Genomic DNA, 12,150 nt, shown 5'->3' on the forward strand with positions numbered 1-12,150 from the left:
AGCGGTGGGATTGGTGGAGGCTGGAAAATGCAAGGAAAAAGGTTATAAAAAAATCTTGTTATTTGAGACCCAGGTGACTGAGAAGGTAGTGGCAGGGGGTAATTAGAAATAAGGGAGTACAGAATAAGAAAACTAGAGGATCGAGTACGTATCCCTGGGGAAATGTATACATTTACTGGATGGAGGAAACAGAAGGTAACACATACTGGAGAGGTAGGTAGTAGGGAAATCATTTTGAAAAGCTACAGAAGTTGTAGGATTAGGGCCTAGAAAAGTTTATTAAACTTGGTACTTTCTGGCATTTGGGAGGCTTGCTTTTACAGAGGGATAGAGGTCAAATAAGAGTACTCTGAATTCTTCAAATTAGGCTTATTTATCTTTGGTATTAATCTAATTTTTGCAAGCCTTTAAATTATTATGATACAGGAAATAAGCCACCAGAATGCTTAATTAATTACTATGTGGTGTAGTTACAGATACAATTCTTTCATTCACCTTGGATATCATTGGTTATTGCCATTCTCTTCTTTACTTTATTTTTTTTTTCTCTCTAGCTCCTTGTTTTATCATTATTTCCTATGTTCAAAAACCTTTCCTTTAAATTTCATCAAACTTAATTTCTTTTTATTTATTTATTTATTTTTATTTTTTTAATTTATTGCTTAAAGTATTACAAAGGGTATTACATATGTGTCCATTTTATCCCCCCGCCCTAGACAGTCCCCTAGCCTCCCCTATCCCCCAATGTCTTATGTCCACTGGTTATGCTTATATGCATGCATACAAGTCCTTTGGTTGATTTCTTACCCCCCTACCTCCTGCCCCCCAACCCTCCCCGGCCTTCCCGCTGCAGTTTGACAATCTGTTTGAGGCAGCTCTGCCTCTGTATCTATTATTGTTCAAAAGTTTATAATGGTCTCTATTATCCATGAATGAGTGAGATCATGTGGTATTTTTCCTTCATTGACTGGCTTATTTCACTTAGCATAATGCTCTCCAGTTCCTCCATGACGTTGCAAATGGTAAGAGTTCCTTCCTTTTTAGAGCAGCATAGTATTCCATCGTGTAGATGTACCACAGTTTTCTAATCCATTCATCTACTGATGGGCACTTAGGCTGTTTCCAGATCTTAGCTATGGTGAATTGTGCTGCTATGAACATAGGGGTGCATATATCCTTTCTGATTGGTGTTTCTGGTTTCTTGGGATATATTCCTAGGAGTGGGATCACAGGGTCAAATGGGAGTTCCATTTGAAGTTTTTTGAGGAAACTCCATACTGTCTTCCATAGTGGCTGCACCAGTCTGCATTCCCACCAGCAGTGCACAAGTGTTCCTTTTTCTCCACATCTTCTCCAGCACTTGTCGTTTGTTGATTTGTTGATGATAGCCAGTCTGACAGGTGTGAGATGGTACCTCATTGTTGTTTTGTCTTCTTTACTTTAGACTAGACATTCACTCAATTAGTAATAAACTGGTGATATTTTACATAGAACAAGTTATAATATGCAATGCCTAAAAATGTTGCATGCTTTATTGTTGTCTTAAACCTTAATCAAACATGAAAGCTGGATATTGCTTGTGAATTTTATTGAAATTAGTTGCAAATTTGTTTTCATGATTATTCAGTATTTCAAGATAGCTATATCTATGAAATAATATTTATATTAGCCATATGTTATTTATTGACTGTAATAGAATCTCTTTATAAAGTTATTAGTAATAACTGATTTTTTTTTCCTTTCCAACTTATTTATTTTCTTTCAAATTTTTATAATTTGGCAGAAAATGTGCTTTATTATTGGTGTTTTGTTTCATTTTTAATCCTCACAAGGATATGTCTTTATTGATTAGAGAGAGAGAGAGAGAGAGAGAGAAGCATCTATTAGTTGCCTCTGTACATGACCTGACTGGGAATCGAACCTGTAACCTTTTGGTATATGGGACAATACTCCAACCATCTGAGCCACCCAGCTAGGTCTTGGTTTTATTTTTTTAACTAATATGATTATTGGAAAACTTTACACAATGCAATATACAGATGATATGTCATAAAAACGTATACACTTGAAACCTATATAATCTTATTAATCAGTGTCACCCTAATAAATTTAATTTAAAAAACTATTTAGGCACCCTGGCTGGTTTGGCTCAGTGGACAGAGCATCGGCCTGCGGACTCAAGTGTTTCGGGTTCGGTTCCGGTCAAGGCATGTACCTTGGTTGCAGGCACATCCCCAGTGGGAGGTGCGCAGGAAGCAGCTGATCGATGTTTCTCTCTCATATCGATGTTTCTGACTCTCTATCCCTCTCCCTTCCTCTCTCTAAAAAAATCAATAAAATATATATATAAAAAAAATATTTAGGCAACATTATTGAGATTCTTTTTAATTTTGTTGAACAGGCACATCTTCAAGTGAATCTAATCTGCTTAACATTCCTTCACAAAAAAGAACTCGAAGAAAACTAATGTCTTCTCCCTTGAAAACAGAACCTACCCAGAAGTCTGCACTGTCTGAAAATATACAGCTCAATGATTCTTTCAGCAAAGAACTTCAGCCTATTGTGTATACCCCAGAAGACTGCAGAAAACCTTTGCAAAATCCATCTACAGTGACCTTATTAAAACCATCATCTTGTACTACGAGTGTTCAGGCCACCGGCTCAAATATATACAGTGAGAATTCTCTGAAAATGTCATCTGAAGTAGATCTACCTGTTATCAGGAGAAAAGAATATAGACAGGAGGATTTGGACTCGATGTTTACTATATGTGAAGACACCGGGAGATTGAACAGCACATTACCTGAGCAACAGTCGGTATCAAACAATAACATTGTACAAAGGTATAGAAAAAGAGTACTTGTCAACTTTTGTCCTTTTTTTTGGTAGCCTTTAAACTATTAGCTTTTTCTTCCCCTTTAGCTATATTTGAAGTGTATTTCATATGTCAGTTTTAAATTTGCTATCTTAAATTGATTGACCCTCTTTAGGCTTGAAGAGACCTTAACATATATATGTAGTTTGTTCTTCATTCCAAAATCATGAAGATTACTATGCTGGTTATTATCCACTAATATCTTCAATACAGGAAATTTCACAATTTCTGTTGATCTTTAGCAAACCTCAGCGTATTTTGAAATAGTCTTTCGTCTAAGGTATGGTTGACTACATGTCATCCAAGCAGACATATCCTTCTCATTTCATCTGTTATTATCACAACTAATCTAGTAAATATGGGGAGAATGCACCTTCACCTTTCTCTGCTGTTCAGAATGCAGAAATCTCTGTCTATGGTGTAAAAGTGAGAAAAGAAAATCCCAGAATAAGCAAGGGAAATTTTATAGTATAATGCTTTCCTCTATATCAGCGACTCTCAACCTTTCACAGGGGTCGCCCAAGACCATCGGAAAACACATACATAATTACATATTGTTTTTGTGACTAATCACTATGCTTTAATTGTGTTCAATTTGTAACAATGAAAATACATCTTGCATATCAGATATTTATGATTCATAACAGTAGCAAAATTACAGTTATGAAGTAGCAATGAAAATAATTTTATGGTTGGGGGTCACCACAACATGAGGAACTGTATTAAATGGTCACAGCATTAGGAAGGTTGAGAACCACTGCTCTATATATTAATATGAAATAGTATTCCAGTTACGTAAGTGGATGGCCCTACTCCATAGTACAAATCAAAATTGCTTTTTATTTTTTGTTGATATACAGGCTTGCCCCTTCCTCATTCTCAGCGAAACATCCTCTGCCTGTACAAAGCATAGTACCATCCTACATGGCGATGACCGCTGCTGCCAAAAGGAAACGGAAATTAACAAGGTACGATTAAACAGGAGCTGGCTCAGACTTCATATTTACATAAGATCAAGTTTATCCTTTGTTTCCTGCAGTTCTTTTTTATTTCTTATAATTAAACTGTTAATTCATACTTAAGCATACATATAATAAATTGCTCTGAATGTGACACTGGATTTATATTATCAAAGGGAGATCTTGATAAAGCCAAGTATTTCACTTGACATTTGCATAAAGTATTCCATGTTTCACATTATTAAAAATAAATTTAAAGTATCTGGCCTTCAAAAATGTCATTTAATTTTAACTTTTGGTGCAATTTTTATTCATTTGGTATTATTCCTTTTAGACAGTACTGAATTTATTATGTTCTAAAATTACATTATTTTAATGGGTTTTAATATATAACTGAAATGTAGTGAGTAGAGACTTCTGTTTCTGGCTATGGCACTGTAGCTTGTATCGTTCCAAGCTACCCATCAAAAAAACATTATGAAAGTTAATAAAATACAACTAGTAGCTGCTTGACTGGCAGTGAAGAATAACCAAGGCAGCCAGGATTTGAGTGTTTCAGATCCCAGAGAAAAGGAAAATAAGCTGTAGAGAGCCTGACCCTCTCTGCCTCCTTTCCTTTTAGCACTTAACAATGTGTGGCATTATGTGGAGGCCAAGCATAGAATGGGAGCCTGCAGATTATCAGCCATCTCACTCCCTGGGGACTCAGAATCATTGTGTGTAGATTCTGCCCTCCAGATATTTATTTGCCAAATTCTGAACTTTGTGGAGTAAGAGTTCAGGAAACCAAGCTGAAGGTAGCTGCTAAGAGACTCATATTAAGCAGAGTTTGGACATTATTAAGGGACTAGGACACGAGAATTCTTGTTTCAGAGTCATCATGGAGAAAGAGCTGTTAGACGCCAGAATTTTATTTGAGATCCCTGAAGGCCTGTGGTCCACGAGTAAGAAAAACTGGAAATAGACCCATTCTTGAAAGCCTAAAACAGACCTTACACCAGCTCAGTCCCTTTTCAGATCAAGGTGATCTATTCTGCTTGCTTGCCAGAAGAAAATTATGGTTTTTCATACACCATGTTTAATACTTGAGCAAAAATTACAAAGTATGCCAGGAGACACCAGGACCAAATGACTGAAAATCAAGAGAAGTAAAATTAGAGAGGCAGTGATCCGTAGTGATGCAGATATTAAGATGATCAGATAGGGAACTTTAAAATTTTAACTGTGATTAACCAAATGTTGAACAAAATAGATGATATCTTCCAAAGAACTATATTCTATTAAAATGAATCAAATGTATACTCTAGAACTGAATAAATATAATTACTGAAATTAAGAACTCAATAAACTATTTTAACAGATTAGGCACAGCAGAAGAGAGTTGATTGAACCAGAAGATAGATTGATAGGAAAAAAAGCCCAATCTATGTACAAAAGGATAAAAAGATAGAAAATATAGAGAAAACTGAAAGAAAAATGGAGCACAAGGAAAAATTTAGGACACAAGGAAAATGAAATAAGGAACATCAGTATTTTAAGTGCCAGAAAGAAATGAGAATAAGAATGGTGGAAACTAGTATTTGAGAGTATGTTGACTAATAATTTTCCATAACTGACAAAAGATAATTCACAGATTCAAGAACCATTGCAAACCACAAGCAGCACACATATAAAGAAAAATATTCCTATGTACATAGAAGTAAAATAGTTAAAAATCAAAGGCAAGGAAAAAATTGTAAATATACTGAGTTACATGACATGAAGTCCATTTTATATAATCTTTATATCCTGCAACATTAAATGCAGTGATGAGAGAGTTGTATTTTAAAATGGGTCTGACTTACTCTCCCTTTTATTTTGACATGTGGTTGTGGGGAAAAGAGTGTAAGATCTTAAACTTAAACCTCCTTTAAGTTTTCCATTTTCCACTATGGACCTAGTCTCATCTGGGCTAATGTAAACAGATTTACAAAAAGCCTGTTGATTTGTCCCCCATAGGGTATCATCTCATAGGTTCATTTAGGATGTGCCCTTTTCCCTCCAACCAAAGTACAGCAAGCCTTTGGAATATCTGCAATAAAAACTCATGGATTGGTTTTTTCTGAATGTCTGCCTATCCATGACGTTTTAAATTTTGTATTTTGCTATGGCACAAATTTGAATTGTGCAATTTGTCTGGCTCGTGTATGGGAGTCAGTCACCTTCATATGTGACTAATTTGTGTTTTCTTCCACCTAATCACTAATTTTCATTGTGTTGATTGTGTTATTTCAATTAAATAATGTTGGTGACTTCTTGTTCTCCACTGGTAGCATTCTCTGTTATGTTAACTAAGATGTGGCAAAAGTTTATAGCTAAGAATATTTTTAAGCTGTAAACATAGTCATTATCAAAATCAAAATTCCAGGTATGTAATGTGTATTTGGAGTGGTTTTAGATGTTATCAGGCTCCCACATGAGCAACTAATATTGTGAAATAGTATTAAAGGACACATAAAGAAAGTAAGATTTCTCATAGCCTATTAATTGCTTTATTACATTCCCTCTGGTATCAGTAATTAGATCCTGCCATTAACTATGGTTAAAAGAGATTAATGGTAGAAATGTACATAATTACCTTTCTTTTTCTTTTTTTTCTCCAATTAAATCTACATGAGCTTGAAAGTAATAAACTCTGGTATTTTCCACTTAGCAGCTTTATGTACATGTTTAGGTGTGTTTATATTCTAATACGATTTTTGAAGGTGAAAAGGGAAAGGATCCATGTATATATTTATTTTATTTTTTTGGTATCAGTTTTTCTCTCTGAAAAAAGAATATTATAGTCCAAAAGCACTGAATATTTAAAAAAAAAACTACCAACCTGGATTTTTTAGGTACTAGTTAAATGAGAATATTAAATTTTTAATCATTTCAATTTATTTAATATCACAGTAGCAGACTATTTTAACTAAATCAGTCTACCAAAGATATAAATACAATATATACATATGTAAAAATTTACTTATAAATTAAATTAGAGTTTTGGGGTTTTGTGTTTCTTTGGTTGTTTTGTTTGTTTGTTGGGTTTGGTTTTTTTGTGGTTTTTTTTTTTTTTTTGGTTTTTTTTGCAATCTTTCTCAGCATCCAGAAATGGTCTCATACCTTGCATTACATTTTTGGATTATTTTGAAAGATGTCTAATGATTTCAACTAGAAATTATCTCAGCTGAAAGAATATGAGATGCTTTATGTCTATTAAGCAGTAGCATTCTTCCTATGTAAGAGAACAAACAGTTAAATCCTAACTTTTTATCCTCACTCAAGGACATTTGATTTTTTTAAAGAGAGGGAGAGGGAAATAGAGAGAGAAACATCTTTGTGAGAGGGAAACACTGATTGGTTGCCTCCTACATGTGCCCCATAGCGGGGTGGGGTTCAAACCCACAACCTGGGTATACATGTGCCCTGACTGGGAGTCAAACATGCCACCTTTCGGTGCACGAGATGAAGTTCCAACGAAATGAGCCACGCTGGCCAGGGCCCTAACTTTTATTAATAGTGTGGAAATTTATCAGGCACACAACTAGAAGAATCTTTAGCTTTCTTCTCAATGTAATCTCTACCATAATTTGAATTTGGAATCATATACCAATTTTAGGTGGGTTTTGTTTTTTTTAATTTAGTGATGTGACATAATTTTATAACATAAATGTTAAACATTTCATCAGTGGATTATTTTATCTAAATTTATTAAATGTTTTAGTGTATTTTACTTATACATAAATAAATATACAACTTATTAGGCTTTGATTTCATTCCAAATATGAGTTTTATTCAGATAGTTTTATTCAAAAGCTTAATTTTTCAAGTAAAAATCTGTAAGTAAAATACACATGTCCTAAAACTAGCCAAAGTGAAGAATCCATAAAATAATAAAAGACAATTTGAAGATAAATTGTAAGAAAAAACAACACTTGTCAAAATTAACCAATGACATTGATCTTTGTACTTAAAGAAATAAAATCATCAAATGACCAAAAAAGAATTTTTACCTTAGACAACTGATATGCATATTATCAGAAAAAGATGTTTAATATGTTTTTACGGAATTATATTGACTTAGTTTATTTAACACCATTTAGGAACACAGTATTTCTACAACTGATTGGCTTACTTTCATAACACTAGTACCTGTTTGTAACCATTCTGGGGAGGTATCATTTGCATTCTTGAACAGAGTAGGCACAGTCACTATTAGGAACACTGTAATCATCTCTCTTCCAGGCTGAATGAGGTACAGAGGTTGAGTTATTTTCCCAAGTGTTCAGTGTGCTCATGCCTATTTTTCTTTGCTGTCATATTAAATTGCCATTTCGGACTACTTTAAATGAGCATATAATGAGCCCATCTTCTGCCTCTTCCATAAACATACAGCCACATCAGTTTACCACATGATTAGGATTGCCAGAAGAGCACATTGTTGCCATAAAAGGGAAGCCTCCAATTGTTAATCTGACTATCAAGTTAGTAATCAGCTTGTAAAATGCTATATAACTTTACTAGGCAGAAATTCCCTAAAATTAGCTTATTTGAATCAGTGTGGAGTGGATCAAGCTTTAACAAGGAACAAGCTTTAATCAGTGTGGAGAGGATCAAACTTTAACAAGGTAAGATTGGGGGTCCAGTAGGGATAGGTTAATTCTGAACCCCCAATCTTACCTTGTTAAAGCTGGATTCTCTTAGGGGCCTCAAAGATTTGGATTGTTCTTTTTCTGGTCTGGAGATCAAACTCATCTCATCCACAGACTATTTTATGTTTCTTTCTTGTAAACTCAGGAACCTATAACTCCTTGTAGTCTGAAAGCCTCCGGCACTGTTTTTTACTCTACCTTGTTTTATTTTATGTATTTGTCTTATTTCCACCCCTCCCCACCATAAATCCATTACATAAGTTTTCAAGACAGGAGTTGTCTATGCCTTACTTATTTGTATATCCTGTAACATGAGGCTATGATAGGTGTTTAATACATCCATTCAAATTGAGTTAGAAATTTAACCCATTAATAATGTGAGATTGATATAAATATTTGAAGATTAAACAAATGAAAGTAGGTCCATTCATTTCAGTTTCTATAATTGCTATAATCACAGAGACTCAGTCTATTACAAGGTTTTCATTTAAAAACAAGGTTTCCAAACAATCTTGTTTATATTCCCTAGCTTAGGGTTCTTGCTCCAGATTTGTAATAGAAGCCTAGTTTTTCACTCGCAGTGTGCTCCTTGTCACTACACTTTGGATAACAGAGCTTGCTGGTATTCCAGCAGGACCCCTGGAAGTGTTCTGCTAACAGAATTGTTGCATACACCTACACTCAAAATCTCTGATTTGAATAAACCTTATTAAAATCACACAGCTAAATTTCCCTGTGGGCCAAAAATGTATTTAGCACCTCCAATTACTTCTATGGGATTTTATAACTTAATACTCTAGTATTTTACTTTTTCTTTAGTCTTTATTGCATGTAGAATATGTATTAAAACTTAGAGACATAAAACATGCTTCACTAAAATAAAAAATTTTTCTCTCAAGTTCTGCAGCAAATACTTTAACCGCTGAGGAAAATTCTGGGTTTGCCAAACGTATTCGACAAGATAATTCAAGCAATAAGCACTTACAAGAAAACGGACCAGCAGTGGGTATGTCTGAGCTCTTACTTGGTATTTAATAACATACTTACCTAACACATGTATAGTACTATAGTGTTTTCATAAGAATCTCCTTTTATCTACTCATTACCTTTATTACATGGTAAGTATGACTATCCATGTTGTAAATGAGAATACTTAAGACACAAAATAGAAAACACTGAGCTAGTTCCGCACAAATACTTCACGGTAGAACCAGAACTCAGAACCATATCTCTAAAACTATATTCTGCATCCCTTTTGTTTTCTATACTGCTTCACATGGTAGAAGAATTAGTAAATAAATTAATTGAACTTATTAGCAAAAGGTATTGTTTAATAGGTTGTGATTAAATATATTTTATAGATAAACTTTATCTACTTGAAATAATTCCATTACCCTCTTATTCTTGATAATCTGGCCTCAGACTTACTTGTGCAATTATAGCCAGGCTCAAGTACCTAGTTATAATTATGTTGTAACTCCCATTAGCAGGTTGAAAAAGATGCTGATGGGATGAATACATCCTCTCAATTACATTTGGGGGTGACAGGAGTCCATGTCAAGAAAACCACACCATCCGTAAAACTAGAAGAGATAGTGCCACTCCGTTTCTCCACCTTGGTGTCTAGGCTTCTGTTTCCCTAGCACTCCAGTTCCTAGACTTCGTTCAGGAAGTATGTGTTTACACGCACTATGTGCTAGGTTCTCTGATGGATACAAACATTAAGAACCAGTTTGGCTCTTCTCTAAAGGAACTTAAAATCCTAGCACTTGGAAATTAAAGGGGTTTCATGAGATAACAAGTGTTTTTAAGAAAACATGATTGGTACAAACTGCATTGGTACATCCTTACTTCTCATGGTAGCCAGTGGCGGTTGTTTACCTTAAGTTCAATGGAAATATCTTTTATACAAATTTAAAACTCAACAAAGTAAAATTTACTATGTTTATTCGGTTTATCATGCCATATTTAATATTGCTTAGCAATGTGTATATGCAGTTGGTGTAGATATGTGCTGCCCCATGGATCTCCTGAAAAAATTCTCCAGGAAGTCATAATTCTGCAACAAAATGATGATTGTGATAACTGTCAAAGAATAGATATTTGGGTTTTCTAATATGCTTGTTTTCTAATAATACAAAATAATCTATTAGATATCAAGTATCTCATGTGTAAAAAGAGATGAATTAAAAAATATATGCTATGGAGAAAAAAAGTAGGAGATGATACTAAATGTGTATATGCAGTGCTTGCCAAAGAAAAAAGAAGAGCAAAAGCTAGGTTAAAGAATGGTTTGTCATTAAGGATAATTCACTACAACTTCAGTTTGCAATATGGAGAAATTGATTTCTAAAAGTAGAATGAATGGTGACTATTTTTTTTTTTTGAATGATGCTTTACCATATTTATAAATTTTCCTATTTCTTCTCTAGAATATAAAAGAAACATCCATAAAGTAAAGCCAAACATGGTCAGAAAGTTTGGAAGAAGCATTTCAAAAGGAAATCTAAGATAAATCACTTCAAAATCAACAGACATTAAATGGACAGCTCTGCTTTTAAGAGGGTTTCTTACCAGCACCCTTGCAGAAACGTACTTAAAGTTTTTGAAGAAGACCATCTTAAAACTAGTTTTACCCAAATAGCTTCAGCAAGCAGAACATGAAATTCCTTCACTCTTGTTCTTTGGTATTCTAAGCAACTAAACAATTTTAACAGAAAAGGTTATGTTTTAAGTTTCTAAAATATTGGCTACCTTTTAAAATCCCTATGTCATCATGGTGGTAGCTCATTTTTGCTATTTTGCAGCAGGTTGATTAGGATATTTTAGAAAACGATAGTGAGTTAAATGTCATTACTGCTTTTTGAAAATCAGGAGAAGTTAGAAGTGATAAAATTATGACCCGGGATGTATTTGGTCTTATATTATTTTAATCATATATGTGACTTTTCTTTGCGAAAATATTTTGATGTTCAAATGTACATATATGTTCCCATAAAGCTGTTGTAAATATTATTTAAATAGTCTTCATGAATAAAATATTAATTTTGTTCCTTACTACTTAGTATATTAAAGTCATAGGTTTTATAATGTTCGCTTTTGTGTCTTATTACTACCCCTTACACACTTTGAACGATATCATATAAAATGTGAATTTTGTAGATTTTTATTTCAGGTTAAATCAAGATACATGGCACTAGAACCAAGGAATGAAAAGAATCCATAGTTTCTTTAATGATAATGAGGAGATGTTTTAATTATTCCTTTTACTATAGGAAGTACATGGAGCTACAGCTTAATTATATCTCCCTGTTCCCCTGCATTGCTTGGTCTGTTTATCTCCTGAATACAACAAATATTTGGTTAAATGTGCTTTTAACTTTATATGGCTTAGGACTGTCCCATCAAAGCAACATTCAAAGGTTTTACTACAGAAATGTTAATGTCTAATTACCAGGTGTTGTCCTAGACCCCGCTGGTGGTGATATATAAGAACTGTATGAACTATGTTGCCTTTCTAAAAAAATTCTTTTTAATTCTGATCTAGCCATGAGAATTTCATATGATATTTTTTTTTTACTTAGCAATGAAGAAAAAAACTCGTGGCAAAGTTAAGTAATATGCCAAAGATCTCACTACTAGA

General features: G+C 33.8%; 1 protein-coding gene across 1 annotated transcript in view; it reads left to right on the top strand.

The window, feature by feature from the left end:
- The window catches only part of KIF18A (kinesin family member 18A), a 79,399-nt gene extending 67,798 nt beyond the window's left edge, over positions 1–11,601 (top strand). Inside the window, exons 14-17 of the mRNA XM_081098829.1 lie at positions 2,402–2,843; positions 3,736–3,843; positions 9,407–9,513; positions 10,940–11,601. Of these exons, the coding sequence (XP_080954955.1) occupies positions 2,402–2,843; positions 3,736–3,843; positions 9,407–9,513; positions 10,940–11,022 (740 nt within the window). The 3' untranslated portion in view covers positions 11,023–11,601. The remainder of the gene's footprint in view (positions 1–2,401; positions 2,844–3,735; positions 3,844–9,406; positions 9,514–10,939) is intronic.
- The last annotated feature ends 549 nt before the right edge of the window (positions 11,602–12,150 follow it).

The sequence above is a fragment of the Myotis nattereri genome (genome assembly GCF_964212035.1).
Source record: "Myotis nattereri genome assembly, chromosome: 9".
In the NCBI taxonomy this organism is placed as follows: domain Eukaryota; kingdom Metazoa; phylum Chordata; class Mammalia; order Chiroptera; family Vespertilionidae; genus Myotis; species Myotis nattereri.